Raw genomic sequence first — 21,530 nt, forward strand, 5'->3', positions numbered from 1 at the left:
ACAAGCTCCGGTGGCGGCGACCGCAAACAGAGTTTGCTAGGAACTATTAATTCCCTCGATTCTGACCCCGAGGGAGGAATAACGCCAGCGTACCGAGCGTCCAGGACCGAGCGCATTAACTACCCGGGTTCCGTTTGCGCATGCGCCTGGATGGAACTCGTGTGCTTCGGCCATTGGGCCCTCATCGCCACGTGAGCGCGAATTTTCTGGACTGGTCTAGGCCTTGGTAATAATATTGCGCATGGTCAGAGGCTACAGTGTCTGTATTTAATTCAGTGCATAACTTTCTGGTTCGTAGTTGTGTAATGCTGCTGATATTTGTGAACCTGCCAGAAAGGTTACTAAGCTTTGGTGTCAGGATGTGGGTCCTTTGTGCCTGCCTAAATGGAGACATTGGTACCTAATACACAGAACGAATAAGGCTGTCCACTTTCCCGTGTGAAGGAAGAAATGTAGGGGAACACTAGACATAGGGTGAAGGAGGTAAATTTCAATCTGCTGCAGCTTATTTTTATTCCAATGGAAACTTCTCGAAACCACCTTGTAATCCGTGGTTATGCATTTTAATTGACTTTCCTTCTTCGGGTTTTGGTGAATTGTTGGAAGTTCTTGGAGCTGGAAATGTTGGGATACTAGATTTAGCATTTTATTGTTACCAAAGAATTAAGTTCTCCAAAAATTGTATTGAACCCTTATTTGGCCAGTTTTCAAGCATCATTACAAATATACATGCTTTCTTCATTTAAAAAAAATGCTTTAAATTCCCTTGTGAATTTGCCGCCTTCACATTTTTCTTCTTTCTACAGCTTATTAACCACTTAGCTGACTCCCAGTATTCTCTCTCATTCTCCTTTATTTTCCTCCCAACCTCCTCCCTGCCCCTTTCTGTGTCAGAGTTGGGCAGGGTGGAGGGAGGGAAGGGAAGGAGAGAATTCGAATGAATTGCGTATGGATGAATGGGTATGGGGTGCCCCCAGAGACTAGAAGGCAAGAGTACTTTGAAACTTATAGCTATACTCCTGCCTTAACTTCCAGAGTCCCAGAATTGTATAAATGAGCCACCACACCCAGTCTTTAAATAAAGGAAAACGGTGACCATGAAGTCTTCCAATCTTTGTTAAAGAGAAGAGCAGAGTTGGTTGAGTAGTCCATGCTTATAATCCATAAATGAAGTTCCTGGCCATCGTGGCAATATAGCAAGACTCTGTCTGAAAAATTGGCACAGAAAACAGTTTGTAGTGTTATCTATGAGAGACCAAAAGTCTCAATTTATTTTTCTTATTTATTTTTGCAACAGGTTCTTACTGTATGGTCCTGACTGGCTTGAAACTCACCTTGTAGACCAGGCTGTACCTGATCTCACAAAGCCTCTTGCCTCTGACTCCTGTGTGCTGAGATTAAGGGATGGATTATTCTGCCTGGCCCTCCTTTTTTGTTTCTGCTTTTTTTTTTTTTTTTTTTTTTAGAGGAGATCTCATGTAGCCTATGACAGCCTTGATTTTGATATGTACTTGTTAGGATGGTTTTGAACTCCTGGTGTTTCTACTTCCACTTTCCAAATCGTAGCATTACAGGTATGTGCTGTCATTCCTGTAAAAATCTCAATTTCAATGAATACAGAATAAGTTTTATCACATCCATTTTAGAGTTGCAAGACTTTTAGGAAGTAACCTACAAGACTGTATTGGATGGAATAAAAATGGCCCACATGGCTCAAATATATGAATACTTAGTCATCAAGAAGTGGCACTATTTAGGATTAGGAACTGTGGCTTTGTTAGAATAGGTGTCACCTCGTTGGAGGAAGTATGTCACTCTGGCTGTGTTTTGAGGTTCTATAAATAAAGCCCAAGGCAAGCACAAATAGCTCTCTCTACCTGCTGCCTTCAGATCTGTTTTTTTTTTTAAAGATTTATTCATTTATTATATATAAGTACACTGCAGCTGTCTTCAGATACACCAGAAGAGGGCATCGGATCTCTTTACAGATGGTTGTGAGCCACCATGTGGTTGCTGGGAATTGAACTCAGGACCTCTGGAAGAGTAGTCGGGTGCTCTTAACCGCTGAGCCATCTCTCCAGCCCGCTGCCTTTGGATCTGAATATAGAACTCTCACCTCCTTCTCCAGAACCTTGTGTTCTGTGTGCTACCATGCTATATGTCATGATGATAATGGATTAAAGCTTTGATACTGTAGGTAAGCCCAGTTAAATGCTTTTCTTTATAAGAGTTGCTGTGGTCATGATGTGTCTTCACATCAAGAGAACATTAACTGAGACAAAAGCTATGGAGTCAGTAGGGTTTTTGGTTTCTATTTTTGAGGAAAAAATGATAAGTTTGCATTTCCATCTGTTTTCCCTCTGTACTTTGAGATTAAACCTTAAGCCCCACACATACTGGGCAAGAGTTATATAACTGAATTAAGTACAGACCTTTTATATGAGTCTTCCTGTGTTGGGAGGTGGGGGTACACTTGTGTGTGAATGTGCACATGAATGCACGTGCATATGAAGACCAGAAGACAACCTTGGATGTTGTTTCTCAGGGTGCTGTCAATTCCTCATCCCCATCCCCATTTTGAGATGATATATTGCCTTGGAATTTACCAAGTGGGCAAGCTATTTTGTTAAGTTTTGTAACAAGTTACTAACTTTAATACTAGAAACATAGGAAGTAGATACCTATAAAGTAGCATCTAGACGAATAATTAACTTTTGAACATGTATGTGCACTAACACATGTGCACGTGTGTGTGTGTGTGTGTGTGTGTGTGTGTGTGTGTGTGTTCTGTGTTGAATTTTTAATTGCTGTTGCTATTTGGTATCAAACCTTTACAGTTGCACCAACTTCTTTCCTCCTCATTCTCTTCAGTTCCTAATATTTTTCCTGATTATATGTATATAATTTGAAGAAGTGTATGAGTAAACTCATATAATAACCTTTGGCATTAGATCTAACTATATCCCCCAGAATAGAAATCCTTGAAGTACAAATGAGATATTTATAGATCAATCTCAGTAGATATTATATTTGTTCTTTTTTATTGGGTAAAGTCATTGATTTTATGGATATAACATTAGTGGAGTTTTGTTTTGAGACAGGTTCTAACTGTATAGTCCAGACTGACCTCCCAAGTGGTAGGGTTAAACAAACAAATGAATTTATTCTAACTTTTTCTAATTATTTGAAAATACCTTACATGTATACAATGTATCTTGATCATATCCAATCAAAATTCTTCTTCTCCATTTCCCCACTACAATCCCTTCCCATATTTATATTTTCTGCTTCTTCTTCTTCTTCTTCTTCTTTTTAGAGCCCACTGAGTCCAGTTAGTGGATGTGTCTTTGAGGCTAACCACTCGAGCATGGGCAACCTACCGGCAGCCACATACTCAAAGAAAAATGATTCCTCTCCCAGTAGCCAACAATTGTCAAGCGCTCTTGAGTTAGAGGTGGAGTCTTCTGAGCCCCTCTCCCATCAGTGTTGTAATGTTGGCTGGATTGATCTTGTTCAGGTAATCATAGTTCATGAGTGCATAGCCATGTTATGTCTAGAAAAGTATTACACAGCACTCTCCCCATCTTCCAGCTGTCAGATTGTACCTTGAGTCTTGGTGGGGTGACCAGGAATGGTTATTAATGTAAACGTCTCAGGTAGGGCTGAGCACTCAACCATCACTTATTTCCAGCATTTTGATCAGTTGAGTCAGTCTTTGTATGGGCTGTTATCCACTGCAGAAAGAAGGTTCTGTGACAAAGTCTGAAAGCAGCACTAATGTATGGGTATAATCATGACTATTTAGAGAGCAGTTTGACATTTCACAAAGCAACAATGGTAAGTTTACCCTTCCAGGACCTCTGGTCTCCTGGGATGGGCTTTTGACAAGGCTGACAATAACAAACATGAACTCTCTCATATGGAGCAGATGCAAATCTAATCAGTAAGTAGTTTTAGTAACCTATTTATTATTTAATTTTAAATTTAAAAATGTCTTTTATTTTTAGAAAGGGCCTCATATAACCCATGCTAGCCTCAAACTCACTACAGTCTGGCTTTTATCAGTGTTTTAAATAATTTGTTCCAAATATTACTACTTAGATATAGTACTAGTTTTTCTTTAGTGGTTATGTTGTGGGGATCTTTCTAGAATAAGCACCCCAACACCATTGTGAATGGAATAAAGATGCCACCAAAACCAAGATAGTTCCTGAAAGCCCTCAGTATAGGGTTCAGTTTGCATTCTCACTTTATACTTTAAAACCACGAGGTGAGGTGAGCAAGCAGTGGAGGTTTTACAGAAGCCTGCTTGCAGTCTGCTTTTTGATTTTTAAAGACATATATTGTAGTGGACAGATGTAAACTTTTGTGATCAGGTTGTTAAAGGCAATGACCTACTGTACTGTAGCTATTTCTCCAAGGTCTGTTCTAGGTAGCAACAGGAAATTGTGCTGGGAAATGAGCAGTAACAGCAGAGCTAATAATTGTTCTTATTTCACTCCAGTTAATTTATCAGTCAACTGAATGTTAAGTTTCTGTATCCAACTAAACAAAAATACCAACAAGAGGAGAAAATTACTAGAGCAAAATTTTAGGGAAACATTTTGTATTTATCCAACTCAATCTTTTTGTGTGTATATAATTTTGTTTTTAAATGAATAGTGATAACACAAATCAAACAAGAACAAAACAACCTTTAACTAAAAGAAAGCCTACAGCCAGATGTGGTGACATGCATGTTGTAATTACAGTACTGAAGAGACGAAGGCAAGAGATTCACCATTACAGACCAGCCTGAGCTACTTTGTGAATTCTGAGAAGACCCAGCTCTGAGTCCCTTCTCTAAAAGCATTAATTCCTTTCATGAAAGCTCCATTTCAGGACATAATCACTTTCCAAGGCTCCCCATCCCAAGATTAGGGGTTAACATTAAAGAGAATAATATGGGGAGACATAATCATTCTACTTATGTTGCATCAGTTTATCTCCTTCTATAAAATATACTCATTACATTCCTGTATCCCCAACGCCTTACCTTTTACTGGCATCAACTTTAAATCCAAAGCCTCATCTACATATCAAATATAGGTAATGTGGTTAATATCAAATGTCAACTTGAAAGAATCTAGAATCACTAAAGAGGCAAGCCTGTAAAGAATTACCTAATTAAGTTGGTAGCTTCTGGGCATGCCTCTAAAGCTTTGTCTTGGTTAGGTTATTTGAAGTAGGAAGGCATTCCCCAGGCTCAATTAAAAGGGAGAAAGTTAGGGAGTCCAGCATCCATCTCTCTCTGCCTCCTGACTGTAGATTCAATGTCACCAATGCTTCAAGATCTCAACACCAGGACTTCCCTGTTATGATCGAGTATACCCTTGAACTGTAGCCAAACTAAATCCTCTCTCCCTTAAGTTGCTTTTTGGTGGGGGTCTTTTTATCACACAATAGATGATAATGGGTATACTCAAATATATGAAAGACTTGATATTGCATTAATTTTGAGGGAAATTAATCCCGAATTTTGAACCCATGAGATATATGCTCTAAACTTTCAAAATTCAGTTATGGTGCCCAGAATGATGGATCATTCCTGTCATCTCATAACAAGAGTGACAGATTGGCCTTGGACACCAAGTGAGACCCAGCCTAAAGACAATTAGTACAGTTATAGGACAGACATAGAATCAATATATCATATTTATAGAAGTAAGAAAGAAAGAAATGGCAGGTCTTAGATAAGTCCAAATTACAAGGCAAATTATATGAAATCTTAAGGCTTGAGAATAATCATTGCCTTAGTCTCCGCTCCTGTGCCGTGAAAAGACATCATGACCATGGGCATTCTTATGAAAGAAAGCATTTCATTGAGCTGGCTTATAGTTTGAGAAATTTAGTCCATTGTCATCATGGTGTAAAGCATGATAGCAAGCAGGCAGACTTGGTGCTGGAGAAATACCTTAGACTTCTACACTAAGATCCACAGCCAGCAGGGAGAGAGAGACTCTGGGCTGCTAACAGTCTCTTTGAAACCACAAACCTAACCCCAGTGACACACTTTCTACAACAAGGCCACATCTAATCCTTTCAAATAGTGCCACTCCCTGGAAACCAAGTATTCAAATCTGTGAGCCCATGGGGTCCATTATCTTTTCAACCACCATAATTCTCTTGGCCTTTGAATCACCTGTGATAGAGGTCCTGCCCTTGCAGACCTACCTAGTGGAGACTTTCTTCTAGTACTACGCCAGGCAGCCCAGCCCCTGTAGGTTTGTTTGAGGCACTTTGTCAAGGCTGGCCAGCAATGTAAAGTTTTATATGTAGCTGAGGATAACTTTGGACTTATCCTCTTGTCTTGTCTCCCAAGGGCTAGAATTACAGGCATGAACCAACACACCCAATTTAGGAAGTGACAGGTTTCACAAAATCCACCCTCTGCAGAACACTGCACCTGAATACTCCCTGCCACAGTTTACTTTGTGAGGTTTGCCTCTTCTCAGAATGGGTTTTACTGTTTATTTAATACCAGCGTTTTCTTCAGCATTACTCAAGTATTTTGTGGAAAACTGACTCATTATTTATAGCTCCCTCTTATTTTCTTTTTAAAATTAATTTTTATTTATGTGTATATGTGTTTGTTTGCTTGTCTGGGTGTGTACCCAGTGTGCGCAGGTGGTCTCAAAGGCCAGAAGGTGGCATCAGATCCCTTGAAACTGTAATGACAGGCAATGTGGTAATGGAATGAGGTCTTCTGTAAGAGCAGCGTATGTCCTTCTGATCAGCCATCTCTCAATCTATCTGTAAGTGACAGATAGATGGCTGTCTTGCAGAATTTGGTCTACCCACTGTCCTCTGGCTCATAGCTGTCAATATCTAGGGTATTCTTGCCTGATGGAACCTGTTTCCACTGAGTGTGATGGTATCTCTCTGTGCACTTTTCAGACTGAGCTAGCCACCTGATATCTGCACTTTTCTTGTGTTTGACTTTCTTGCTTTGAACAACTGTCTCACTAGGCTTACCCTCACTCGGAGGGCAAATTAAGGTCCCCAGACTTATGAATGTTTTCTAGTCTCAGGACATCAGTCAGATAGCTCAGCTTGTAAATAATACATTCTCTTAAGTGAACTAACATGACAAAATGACATTTCTCTCTGCTGCTGACCTATGTATTCATTCTCACCAGATCTGTGAGAATTTATGAGGGTCATATGTGGGCTGGTCATGAGGGGAGGGCTGCTTGCATCTGGCTCGCCTCTAGACTGCTTTGGGAAGCAGCTTCGAAGTCTCCTCTCTAGCAGGGAGCTCCTTTGGCTGTGTTTGGCTTGCTTTCTCTATGCAATGCTGTTTCTACTCTCCTGTATTTTTTTTTTTTTTACTTCTTTCATGAATTTCTATACTTTTCCTCTCTGGGATAAATTTTTTTTTCTTATTCTGATTCTCTCACCTACTAACAGGAGGACAGCTTCTAGTCTAAGATCTTAACAGAAGTCTGTTTGGGAAGAAGACTGTTATAGTTTGTATATGCTTGGTCCAGGGAGTGGCACTGTTAGAAGGTGTGACCCTGTTGGAGTGGGTGTGGCCTTGTTGGAGTAGATGTTTGACTGTGGGTGTGGGCTTTAAAACCCTCATCCTAGCTGCCTGTAAACCAGTCTTCTGCTAGCAGCCTTCAGATGAAGAAATAGAACTCTCAGCTCTGCCTGCACTATGCTTGTCTAGATGCTGCCCTGCTCCTGCCTTTATTATGGCCTGAACCTCTGAACTTGTAAGCCAGCCCCAATTAAATGTTGTCCTCTATAAGACTTGCCTTCATCATGGTGTCTGTTCACAGCAGTAAAACTTTAAGACATGAACTTTGAGATTCAGCCTCACTATGCAGCCCCCACTGGCCTGAAAATCACTATATTGACCAGGATGTTTACAAACTTTCATTGATCCATCCTGCCTCTGCTTTCTAAATACCAGAATTATAGGTTTGTAGCAATATGCTTAGATTTAAAAATGTATATGTGATTTCTGAAGTAGCCCAGTAAAGCCTGTACTCTGGCCATTTATCACTGTGGATTACTTGTTTGGTGGTTCAGTCATCAGCTGATTGACTTTTTTTAAAAATTGCTCTTTGTTTTAAGACCTCACAGTGTAGCCTAGGCTGGTCTGGAACTCAGGGCAACCTTACCTCAGTCTCCTAAGTGCTGGGAACCTAGGCTTGAGTCAGCATGCTTAAGCACTGGACATGATCCTATGTTTACCATTCTAGTCATCATCTGCCTAACTAGAATAAACCTCAAGAATCAGTTTGGCCAATTTAATTAACCAAGTGGCTTGTACCAAAATATTGATTATTCCACTTCCGAATTTGTGTGTGTGTGTATGTGTGTGTGTTTCTGTTTTTATTTTAATCACTGGCATGTTCAGTATGGTATGAACTACCTTGGCTATCCTATAAATAACCAAAGGCAATTGAGTTATTTTGAGCTGTTTTAAACCACACACTGGGATCTAATAACTTTTGTTAGTTTTTTTTTTTCTCATAGTCAGGATTATTACGTTTCAGTTTAGAAAATTTCTAATCTTTCTTGGATCTAGGGGGAAATGTTAGAAGAATATATTTGTCTCTCCCTTTTTATTAACTTCTAGAAATCCCAATTAGCTTATATTTTGTTTACAGGAGAATTTTACCGGAAAGATACTGTGACTTCTTGTGGTCCCTAAAAGACCAGGGCATTTGGCCAAAAGAAAACACAGTAGCCAAGCTCAGTGAAATTCTAGATACTAAGAAGTTACAGCTGTGGTTTACGAAATATTTTTCAAAAGCACAAGAGTAACTTATACTCAGGATTGTGACCTCTAGTTTCTTTTTTCCTGGGCTCCATTTCAAAAATTAATTCCACCCTCTTGTGGGTCCTTCTTGTAATTTGATGTTTGTGGATTTTGTATCATCTGTTTACTAATAAAATCAAATGATTGAGATTTTCGTTAAAAAAAAACAACAATATTTCTTAGCCATATACCCCCTCTTTTTAAAAGAATTCTTGTTTAGATTCAAAACCCATTTTTTAAAAATGAGTAATTTGTTCTTTTTTTCCTTTGATTTTTTTTTTTTGAGTTCTTTGTGTGTTCTGGATATTATTATGTTCTCTATCATACAAGGTGGCAGGCTTCCTCTTCTCTCACTTGATTGTTTCTTTAGCTGTGAAGCATGAAGCTTTGCAGTTTCATGAAGTCCCACTTACAAATTGTTGGTCTTAGTTCTTGGACAAGTGGAGTCCTATTCAGGAAGTCCTTTCCTTCACCTACATCATGTAGGCACTGCCTGTGTTTTTTCCTAGCAGTTTCAGTGTTATAGGTTTGACATCTCGCTCTCTCACTCATTTGGAATTTGTTTTTATGCAAGGTGATAGAGAGGGGTCTATTATTTCCTTTTCTTTCTTTCATTCTTTTAAAAAAAATAAATGCACGTATTCTTATCTCAGCACCATTTGTGAAATATCCCATTTTTTTAGTTAGTGTACGTTTTGACACCTTTATCAAATATCAGATAGCTGTAGCTATGAGTACTCATTCATACTCATGTTTTTGGTTTTTTGATTTTTAAAATTTGTTTTAGATAGTGTTTCTTTGTGTATTCCTGGCTGTCTTGGACTTAATTTATAGATTAGGTTGACCTTGAACTTATGGAGATCCACCTGCCTCTACACCACCATGCCCAGCACCATATTTTTTTTTTTATTACTGTGACTCTATAATATTTCTTGAGGTCTTGGATAGCAATCCTATCCAATTCCTCCAACACTGCTATTTTTGTTCAGGATTGTTTGGCTGTTTGGAATCTTACATAGTTCCATAAATCATAAAGTTTTTAAAGCAATGAGAAGTGAATCTGGGCTGGGACTGTAATTCATCCAACGAATAAAAGGCAAAGAAACAATTTTGTTTGCAAGCTAAGGCAAGATTAGAAAAGGCTTTCAGGGGCTGGGAATAAAAGCCCCAGATTTCATCCTTAACAGGAAAGAACATCAAAAAAGGCTACATGGCTTCTACCTCGAATACTCTCTCTGGGAATTGTGACCTGATTGTTGCAGAAGTAAGAGAGAGGCTGCAGACAGATGAAGATGCTCTGAGGATCAAAGTGTTCCAGCCCTCAGAGGATATTCTCAAAGCTTTGTCTGAGGTGTGAATGGGAAAGCATAGTCCCAGCCTTTGGGCCTCTCTATCTCAGGCCTGGTAGAGCCAGCCCTTAGACTGTACCAACTCATACAGTATCACAGAGAAAAGCTGTTCTTGATGAATAAACCCCGTCTTAATTGCAAAGAAAATTCCCCTTTAATGATCAGGTTTAGGGGTATTGTTTTCATAAGGAAATAAGTAACTGCATACAATCACAGACCAGTTATTTTGTGAAACACGTCTTCAATTGATTTCCATTTCTTTCATGAATTTAGGCAGAACTACAGTAACACTATTCCCATTTCACATAGACCATCAAGTGAGACACAATACTGATTTATTGTATTATCAGTGATATTCATGTTGATCACTCAAGTAAGGTGTGTCTTGAGGCACCTCTAAAGTTGCTAATTTTTGTCAGATTTGGTAGCATACACACTTGGGAGGCTAATGTAGTTAGTCCATGTCAAGTTCATGACTAGCAAGGGTTAACAGTGAAACCCTACTCACAAACAAGCAAAGACACGAAAATTTGATATTTTACTTTGCATAAATATAAGTAAAGCTTACTTCTTATCTTTCACTCACTAATTTTGGCCTTCATTGATATTTCATGTCTTATCTTACTATTGCTATGATGGCTGAAAATGTTTCTTTAACAGTTCCAGCTTTTATTATTTGATAGTCTATCATAAAGTCTATCTGTGTCACCTATCTCCTGCTGCAGTTCCTCTCTTTTTTTTTTTTAAAGATAGGGTCTCAATATATACTGTAGAAAGGTGCAGGCTGCAGTGCAGATAGGTTAGGGGTAGCCAGATCTCTGATTAGTGAGCAACTTAGCAGTTTGGAATTCAGTTGCACCTGGTGGTGAAAGACTAAGACTGTAGCTATTTAGAATGATGAGGCAAGAGGGTCCCAAGGTCATGACCAACCTGGGCCATGTAAGTTCAGTGCCTGTCTGGGTAACTTAGTGAGATCCAAGTTTAAAAACAAGAGTGCTGGGAATATAGCAAATAGATGTCCTAGTATGTGTGCTGCCCCAGGTCCAGTCCCAAGTAGTGCGGAGTGTATTATTCAGGGCTCTCCAGCAGACTAGAACTGAGAATAGTAAATGAGATTTCTTAGAGTGCCTTACCTGAAATAGTGTGTGTTGTTGAACAGGTTCTGGAAAGACCAAGAACCTGGTAGCTGTTCAGACAACTCAGCTGTTGAGATTCCTCCATTGTCCTAGTCTTATACTGAGGACATAACGGTTCCTGGAGAGCCACTGGCCTTTAGTCCACATTAGCAGGTTGAAAAAATTGTGTTCAATAGTGAAGAAGCTGTTACCAGCAGTGACAGGGTAGATGGACTCACAGCAACACCTACATCCCATAATCAGAAAAGAAAAGCCTTCTCTTGGATCTCCTTGTGTGGGAACATGATGACAACAGAAAACCTACTCAAGAAAATCTATTCCACTTGTGCCCAGTGGCTTATCTTTTAGTTGATTCCAGACTCAGTCAAACTGAGAGCCAAGATTAACTATCACCCCATGACAGGGATTTGGGGGGGGGAGGAGGAGGAGGAGGAGGAGGAGGAGGAGGAGAGAGAGAGAGAGAGAGAGAGAGAGAGAGAGAGAGAGAGAGACACCTCTGAACAATTTTATTTACTTCCTTGCCTTTTTTTTTTTTTTTTTTTTTTTGCCCAGGCTGTGGTCTTGGCTGGTCTCCAACTCACAGGGACACTGTAACAAGTGTGTTAGAACACCAATGACACCTAGCTTCTTCATTCACACCATCCATTCTTTTTGTTGTTGCTTGTAAAAGTTCTTATTTCAGTGTGTGTGTGTGTGTGTGTGTTGGGGGTAGGGTTTGGGTCTATGTGCACATGCGTTTATAGGCACAGAGGCCATGGGAGGATATTAGGTTTTCTGTTTTATCACCCCCCCCACCTTATTTTTTGAGACAGGTTCTCTCATTACACCTGAGGCTACAGGCTGGTGGCCAGTAAGCCCATGTGTTTCTTTTATCTCCATCCTTCGCTTTTCTGGGTTTATAGGTGAATGTGGACACACCTGGGTTGGATGTAGATTCTGGGAATTAAACTCAAGTCTTCATTGTTTAGGTAGTTCTTACCTGTTGAGTCATCTCCCCAGCCACCCTGCTCAATGACTCAAGGTTTCCTTATCCAGCCCTAGCTGTCCTGGAACTCACTTTGTAGACCAGAGTGAGAGATAGATAGATAGATCAAGAGCCTTTGAACCTTTTTTAAAATTTATTTATTTCCTTATTTTTTTAGTCTGGCCTGGAACTTAGATGTGCCTACCTCAGCCTCCAGAGAGCTGGGGTCAAAGGTGGTGACTGGCTACCATTCATTGTTACAAAAGAAAGAAAGAAACAACCAAAATCAAACAGGCAATCAAGTAAATAGAAGGTAATTTCTTCAACAAGGTAGGCTCTCTGAGAAATCTACAGCTTATTGTTAAAAAACTGAGTGGTGGCACACACCTTTAATTTTAGCACTTAGGAAGCAGAGGCAGGTAGATCTAAGTTAAGTTTGAAGGTAGTCTGGTCTTCAGAGTGACCTTATTTAGAAAAACAAACAAAAATCCAGAAAAATTGAGCCACCCTTATTGTGACAATGAATCCATTACTTAACTGTATCTTGCAGTTTACAAAGATTTGAGGTTTGAGATGGTATGTAGCCACTACTTAGTTAATGCCAATTATCACATCCAGTTCTACTGCCCTGCCTAGGGGCAAGGCTGATGCTTTCCTTTTTGGTAGGCTGGGTATTCTCTTCTCCGAGTGACAATGAGGGCGGAGTTTGCACGGCCCCGCCTGGGAGGCGGGGCCAGGAGGCGGGGCCGGTTAGAGGCGGTCGGGCGGAAGCTGGAGGAGGGAACAGCGCGCGCTTCTGTGTTCTGAGGCCGAGGCCAGGTTCCGGGCTGTTGCTGTGCCTCACGCTTCAGCCGGTCCCGGTGCTGTGCTGCTCGCGTCCAGGCCTTGCCAGCGGTCTGCGCCCGCCGCGCTGGTCCCCGATGGCCCTGTGCAACGGAGATTCCAAGGTCAGTCTGTGATTGGGGTCTCTGCTTCCCTCCGGCAGCGTGAGCGAGGCCTGGGCATCCGTCCGCCTCACTTGGCGGGTTCAGCGGGATTCCGCATGTGCCAGCCCGGCCTGCGGCGTGGCTTTCCGGCATCGGAGGCGCTTTGTTGGCTTTGCTAGTGTGTGGATGCGAGCGGCCCTCGCTGCCGAAAGCGTCAAGTTCCAGCGCAGAGGGGACCCAGCCGTGGGCCGCGATTCTTGGGGACTCCCAGGCCCTTCAGCCTCAGGGCAGGGTCGGGGCCTCGCTTGCGGCGGTCGCGCCAGGCCTGCCTGCATTCTTTCCAACCTAGTGCAGGCCTTTCTGTCTCCGGAATGACCGCAGCTTCTGTTCCTAGTCCCAAGTGTTCTCTGTCACCCTCTTCTCCCGCCATCCTAGGAGGGGAGGAATGTGTGGCCAGCTATAGTTCCTGCGTACTATGTCTCGTGTTTTACGTGCTAGTTTTGGGGAACGTGTTCTCCCGCGTTTGGGATCTTTCCCTGGGAACTGAGGTCTCCCTGAGTGCTTGAAAAAGTTGGCTAACTGTGTTAGCCAAGACGCGAGAGCGTTGGGCGGTTGATTCGCGCTTGTGGCCTTCAACTCCCAGTCTTAGACGTCGTTCTTTCTTGCCTGGCCACTGAATTGGCCCCCTTCACTTCCGACCGAAAGTCGTCTTTGACTTGGAGAGCTTTCTGACCTTCACAAAGTCAGTTTTGTCAGCGAGAAACTGCAGTGTTGAAATACAATTACTTTAGCAAAAAGTAATCACTCTTGTGCATGATTGTGGCCTAGCTTTAGCAATCTGGTTAAATTTCTCCTCGGGTGTATGAAACTCCAAACTTTGGAGTGGGGATAACTGTTCTACAGCCAGGAATAATTTCTACCCTTACAAACTTGGAGCTTAAGTGTCACGACCTCGTGAATGGCTGTTTAATATATAATAATCATTCAAAACCTGTAATGCACAAGTAAATAAACATTGTGAGGTAGCTCCAAATTCTCAAACGTTGGCACCTGTCATGGTATGAAGAATAAGTCTCACTTTACACACATTTGTCTTTAATTTTTAATCTTACAACTCACTGGAAGAATTCTTCTTTATGGTGGGTGAGTTCACAGCGTATTATAGAACATACTTCGATCTAGAATAGTATTTTCACAAAATTATCTAAAACAGTATGACCATTTTTCAACATTTTCTCAAGATGATATTTTGATCATTGTGATATATTTGAGTTTAAGGTGAATAGCAAAATTTTATGTCAAGATCATGTGACAGAGTGAGCAACTCACAGCTGTCTATAACTCCAGCCCAGATGGTCCAACGCCCTCACCTGGCCCCTGTGGACACTGCATACAAATGCTGCAGACAGACACGCAGGCAAAACACTTATAAGGAATTTAAAAATAAAATGCAAAAACTTAATTCAAACAATAAACTAATTCTTAAGCTGGACAATTAGAATTAATTATCACAGATGGCTATTCTAGCACCATCAAGGTGGGTGGAGACATATGTCAGTTTAAGGCTACCTTCCTACATATAACACACACACACACACACACACACACACACACACACACACACACACACGTTTATGGGTGTTATGCTTGCATGAGTGCTCTGTACCATGCACTCGTGCCTGCATGTCTATGGAAGTCAGAAAAGGACATCAGATCCCCTGGGACTGGAATTATAGACACGAGTGAGCTGCCATGTGGGTTGAGAATGGAACTTGGTTCCTCTGGAATAATATTCAGTGCAGTGTCATAATCTCTGAGCCATATGCCCAGCCCCTATTTTTAAAACCTATAAAAATTCTGTTACAATATTTTATGTAATGGGTGTTCTGTTTGGCTTTTTGTTATCTGGAAAGATAGATGGAAAGTAGTTGAGACAATGCCTCCCAGGTGGCCTGTAGGTAAAGTTGTAGGGAGGTTTTTTTTTTTTGTTTTTTTTTTTTTTTGGTGGATTGGACTGCCCACCTTGTGGGAGGTGCCAGCCATGGGCAGGTGGACCAGGGTTGTAAAGTACTATACCATTATACTATATAGTGATTATGTTACTATGACGTATCAGTTAGCTATAGTCATGAGAATGATAATTAACAGGCACAAAAATAATAATGTTAAAACTATTATTATTATTTGTCCAGAAATTTATGGGCCACCTGTCATTGTCTAGCCTCATTTTTTATTGTCTCTTCTGTCTCTTCTGATGCTAGTAAGCTCTTGATTTCCTCATAATGGTGACAAAGTGGAAACAAGACCAATAAAGGACTTCTCACTTTCCAGGCAGGCAGTCTGTTAAGCTACATTTTCGTCTTTGTTTCTCCCATTTTTCCTCTTCCTACCTTCCAGCCCCTCCTCTGGATCCTCTCCTCAGTTCCAGGTCTTGCAGAAACCAAGATAAGAACCTAGACTAAATTAGTGCACTGGATTTATCATCCAACTTCAGTTGCTTGTGGAACATTGGAAATTTTGTTATATTCATGCCCAGTCTTCTACTTTTGCATTCTTGTCCAGGTAGATATCTCCAAGCACATTTGTTCAAGTTTTCTATGATAAGACATTTTTGACCACAGGCAACTTGGTAAGGAAAGGGGTTGGCTTGGTTTACACAACAAGAACACAATTCGCCATTGAGGGAGGGCCATTGAGGGAAGTCAAGACTTACCATGGAGGACTGTTGCTTGCAGGCTTGCTTTCTTGTTTCTTTTCAAACTTACGCTTGGCTAGCTTTCTTTAATACCCCAGGACTACCTGCCTAGTTATGGATGGTGTTCTTTCTCTGGGCAGGGTTGTTTTATATAAATTAGCCATCAGACAGTGCCCCACAAAGAAGCCCTCAGGCCCAAACAGACATAGGCAGTTGACCTTTAGCACTTTTAGGTTTTGCTAAATTGCTTTCCAGAAGTGTTAAAAGTTTATCCTCAATAGGCAAGCTTGAAAGTTTAAAATTAAAAATAAATGTTTTCTAAGTTAGATGTATATACTGTTTTTCTCAGGTAGTGTAAAAAATTGTTAAAGTGAATTTGGCCATACTTACACTCTAGCAGCAGGTTTTAATTACCTCATTAAAATGTTTCTTAGGAATTCTGTGCCTAATGGGATGGTCGTATCACTTACTGTGCAGAGGAGGCACAAGTAATGTGAACGCTGGCATTCACAGATCTGCTAGCAGAACAGGATTCTTTTCCTGCTTGACTGTGCACATAAAGCTCATTAGCAGGAGTGACCACATCAGTAATGGCACCTTGTATTCACAGGTTCATATATTCATGAGAGGGAGTATACTGACATCTAACACTTAGCAGAACTTCTGAATCCATAGCTTAGAAATACAATAAAAACTAACAGTTTGCATTTCTGTGTGGTGAAGCTGACAATGACCCCCTATATTTTAAAACAGTGTAATTAAAATTTTTACTTTGCGTATATGGAGACACAGTGTGCTGCAACAGACACATGGAGGTCAGAGGGCAGCTTGTAGCTTCTCCTGGTGGTTTGCCTCAGGCATCAAATTCAGGTCTTTGGGCTTGACTCCATCTTAATAGCCCCTAGTAATACAGTTTTTGTAAATTAGAATTTCTGTTTGTTTTACTTGTAGCCGGAGAATGCTGGAGGAGACCTTAAGGATGGTTGTCACCACTACGAAGGAGCTGTTGTCATTCTGGATGCTGGGGCTCAGTATGGAAAAGTCATTGACCGAAGAGTGCGGGAGCTCTTTGTACAGTCTGAAATCTTTCCCTTGGAAACACCAGCTTTTGCCATAAAGGAACAAGGATTTCGGTAGTCTCTGATCAATACATTGTCAATGAGATTGAGTTTAGATTTTGGAATATTTTTTGACTAGTTTATTTGGGCATTGATTTTTTTTTTTAATAAAAATCCAGCACACTTTTGTAACAAATTTTCTATAGCTCTGATTTGGAATTAAAAAGGAATAATTTATACTTTTAGTCAAAAAGATAACCTTTATGTTTTCATTTTTTGTTTGTTTGTTTTGATGATTCTAGGAGTTTACTTGATTTCCATGATAGAGCTGACCACCTTGTTGAATAGGTTATACTTTATATGATTTGAGGATCACAGTTAGGTGCAGTTATAATGATCATTTATTCATTGCTCTTAGAGCATTTAATCAAAGGAAAAAAATATATGGTTGGGTAGAGTAGCTGAAAGGGAAGAAGTATTTATACAGAAGTCCCTTTTGTCTCCTAAAACTAATTGCTAAAGGAGAAAAACCTAAGCCATATAAGGCTATAATTCCAGTGGCTCATGCCCCTACCAGGCAAGACAGCCTAGTTATTTGAGGCGTTTGGTTCTACAGCTTTTAATGTTCTGTCCTTTCACATGGATTAGTGCTTGATAGGTTTTCCCCAGAAGTGTCTGCAGTGGCCATCCTTAATTGACTCAGGCTTTTACATTAGGTGACTGAAAATAAAGAACTGAAAAAGGAAGGACATGACTGCTCTTAGGTATGGTGGAGGAGAAAGCTTATTGTAGGTAGAGAGCAAAGCACAGTTAGAGGCAGGGGCATCTGAGAGTCCCTTGAACAGGACCTTGAGCTGGGCCATGTAAGGAAAATGGGAAAGGGGGAGGAGTTGCTTACCAAGAGGGGCAGCCTTGGCCAAGAGACTAAAGGCTGGACTAAAAGGATAGCTAATTTAAATGGCTGGATTATGTAGGAAATAGCTGGATGGAGAAGTTCATGGTAGGCGATGGAGTATGCCAGCCATATCCTGAGGGATAGAAGGAACCTGCAAACCTGGTGGTCAGTGTGGTCTTTGATCTGTTAATGGGCACCTTGGCTAGTTGTCTGGGGTTTGAGCCTTAACACTAGATGTGCTGTCTTTCTCTTCAGATGTCTTGCCTGGTAGGTAGGTTTAAAACTTAAACTGTGTGCATGTACATTTACATATGAGCTTGAGAAGATAATTTGTGGGACCAGTTTTCTCCTTTCACCGTATGAATCTGAGGGATCAAATTCAGGCTATTAGGACTGGTAGCACGTGCCTTTACCTGATGAGTCTTTTCACTAGCTCCAGAGTATGTTTCCGTTTTTCTTTATTTATAAAAAAGAAAACAAAACATAGGCACTTGCTTTGCAGTCCTCTCTGGCTGTTACTGAATTCACTATTGTAGAAATTTGTGGTGATTCTCTTGCTTCACCCTTCCTCCCAAATATAAAATTAGAGGCATGCACTACAAGACTTAGCTATGTGGCTTGTTGTTTTCTTTTTCTTTCTTTTCTGAGACAGGGTCTTATGTAGTCCAGGCTGGCCTTGAACTTGGTATGTAGCTTGAGGATAAGGTTGAACTCATGATTTTCCTGACTCAAGTGCTCCTTCTCCTCCCACTGCTCTTCTCCTTCATACGGGTTTTCCTTCTCTGTATACCAGAGGCCTTTGGTGCACACTCACCTTTTCAGATTGTGGTCTAGGCAATTTTCCTCACCCTACATGCTCTCTTCATCATATTCCTGGAGTAGCTAATATAGAGCTGTCTTCCAAGTGAGTTGGGTGTCATGAACAACTACAGTATTGATCTGTACAGACAGAGGACCCGTGTTTGTACTTTTTTCTTCAACCTTTATATATATTGTTGTATTAAGTAATTAAAAATTAGTAGTCACATTGTTTACTGACTCTTTCACTCATACACAGGGCTATTATCATATCTGGAGGACCTAATTCTGTGTATGCAGAGGATGCTCCCTGGTTTGATCCAGCAATATTTACCATTGGCAAGCCTGTCCTAGGAATTTGCTATGGAATGCAGGTACAGCTACAAATTGAGTTTGAGAGTTAACTTAATGTTTTCTTCTTATGATTTAAGCACTATTTGTCTCTGAGATAATTTGGGCACAGTACCACTGTATATTGGTTGCTATTCTGTGCTGGAACTGACCTTATAAGGAAACCTGTTCATAAGTAACTAGATCACTTAGCAAACTACTATTTATTTATTTGTTTGTTTATCTGTCTATCCATTCATTCGTCCATTCCATCCATCCACTGTGAGACAGGGTCTCAGAGTGTAGCACTGGCTAGCCTAGAACATGTTATGTGAGTTAGGCTAGACTTGAACTCACAGAGATCCTTCTGCTACTGCCTCTCCAAGTGCTGGGATTAAAGGTATGCTCCTCTGCCCCACCACTGTCCACTTTTAAACAGTGAGAATTCCTGTTGTTTCTCCCAGCCACGTCATTTGCTGCATTCTCAATCGTGGCCATTTTAACCATTTATTAGACAAGAACAATGTCATTGAACATAATGATAGATAACCTTAAACCAAAATGTGCTAAAATCTCACTTATCAAAGAAACAATTTTATTAAACAAGATCTAAGGGAGTAAAAACATAAACCATGTATATAAGTTCTCCCTTATGTTTATAAGCCTAGCATTTTCACCTTATAACATTTAAACATTGGCTTACTTGATTGGGCCATCTGGAAACAGAGCTAGAAATCATCCTTTAATAATGTATTATGATTAGTTGTATATTAGCACATTTTTTTGTGTCTCCTCTCTCTGCCCCCCCCATCCTTCTTCCCTCTTGCTCATCTTGCTTAGGTGTAGAACTTTTTTCTGCATAGTCAAACAACCCATAAATCATTTCCCTTCCTGCTGAAGCTTCTTGAGTATTGTGACATTTTCACTTAGAAAAACTCTCCCCATACTAGTCAGAGTTCTCTAGAGGAACAGGACGGATAGAATGAATGAATCAGTGTGTGTGTGTGTGTGTGTGTGTCTGTCTGTCTGTCTGTCTGTCTCTATCTATCTATCTATCTATCTATCTATCTATCTATCTATCAAAAGAGAGTTTATTACAGTGGCTTACAGGCTATGGTCCAGGTAGTCCAACGTTGGCTATCTCCTAATGGAAAGTCTTAAGAATCCATTAGTTTGAGGCCATATGTCTCAGCTGGACTTCAGTATACATCAGAATCTCAAAGAAGGTAGGCTCTAATGCCAGTGAGATAAGCAGAGGTAAGCAGGCAAAGGCCAAAGTTTGTTTCTTGTCTTTTATGTTGGCTGCCAGGAGAAGATGTGGCCTAGATTTTGGAAGGGGAAAGGGTTCCTTTACCCTGGATTTAAGTAATGAGTCTTCCTATGTCGAATGAGCCAATGGAGCCAGCAACTTGGTCTTCAGTTAATTTTAGTTTTAGTCAAAAATAACCATCATACCCAATTTACTTTTAAACTCAAGAATGGATATATATATATATACATACATATATATATATATTAATAACTATACTAATATATATGTGTGTATATGTATATATGTATGTGTATACATATGTATGTATATGTATATATTTGTACTCTAAAGGTTTTTCTCTATGTTAAGAATAGCCAAGAGGAAAGAAAGTACTGACATTATCCATGTCAGTTGTGGCCCTTTTGTGTGTGGGCGTGTTGTGAGGCTCATCCTGGATTTTTATCTGATGCATATTCTGTGGGGGACATAGAATCAAAACAGTAATTTCAGAGGCATTGTCCCCATATATATTTAATTTACACAACAATCCTATGCATTCTGTACTGTTATGCTCATCTTGCTGATGATGTGAGTGGTTTTTTTTTTTTTAAGAAAAGACAAGTCACACAAGATCTCTTGACACTCTGGGCAGGGTTTGCCTGGGTTTCTGCTGTGCTTTCATTGTGTGGTAACACATCACCTTCTGATATTTCTATCCTCTGGCTCTGCACATTGCCTGAAACCTGTCACTTTGGTAAAATTTGAAGTTCATTTTAGATTCTCCACAAATGTCACACACTTCGACAAAAGCTGTTTGAACCTCCTTATATCTGAATCAGAATTACTCCCACATCTCTGTCCTGTCACTGTTTGCCTTCCCTCACGCCTGTTGTATTTAACTACAAGGCTGCATGCTCTTCCTAGGTCTTTCTTTCATCTAGTGCAATGTTCCATCTGTGCGATTCGGGTCGTTACCAAATATTTTATGAAGAATGGAATAAAAAGTGTTTGTGCAATTTCAATTTAACATATTCCTGACAGCTATAGAATCTGAAAAACACAACCTTTCCCCCTCCCTCCCTCTCTCTCTTTCTCTCTTCTTCCCCCCCCCCCTCTTTTTTTCTCTCTCATGAGTCTGTGTCATTTGATGAATGTTGCTCTTGATGCAGGAGAGAAAAAAAATGGAAAAAAAAAAAAAAAAGAATAGCCAAGAGGTTGGAGAGATGATTCAGGGGTTAAGAGCAAAAACCTGGGTTTGCAGTCCTTTTACTCACATAATGGGTAAAACAGATTGAGTAATATACCATATTGGCCA

At 40.4% G+C, this 21,530-nt stretch overlaps 1 protein-coding gene across 4 annotated transcripts in view; it reads left to right on the plus strand.

The window, feature by feature from the left end:
- The first annotated feature begins 114 nt into the window (after positions 1–114).
- Positions 115–21,530, plus strand: part of Gmps (guanine monophosphate synthase) — a 53,741-nt gene continuing 32,325 nt past the window's right edge. The window contains exons 1-4 of one of the 4 annotated variants that reach the window (XM_039102016.2): positions 115–226; positions 3,317–3,517; positions 16,834–17,015; positions 18,893–19,007. In XM_039102016.2, coding sequence (XP_038957944.1) covers positions 3,368–3,517; positions 16,834–17,015; positions 18,893–19,007 — 447 coding nt within the window. In that variant the 5' untranslated portion in view covers positions 115–226; positions 3,317–3,367. 4 annotated transcript variants of the gene reach the window in all.

This window comes from Rattus norvegicus, chromosome 2 (genome assembly GCF_036323735.1).
Source record: "Rattus norvegicus strain BN/NHsdMcwi chromosome 2, GRCr8, whole genome shotgun sequence".
NCBI classification, from domain to species: domain Eukaryota; kingdom Metazoa; phylum Chordata; class Mammalia; order Rodentia; family Muridae; genus Rattus; species Rattus norvegicus.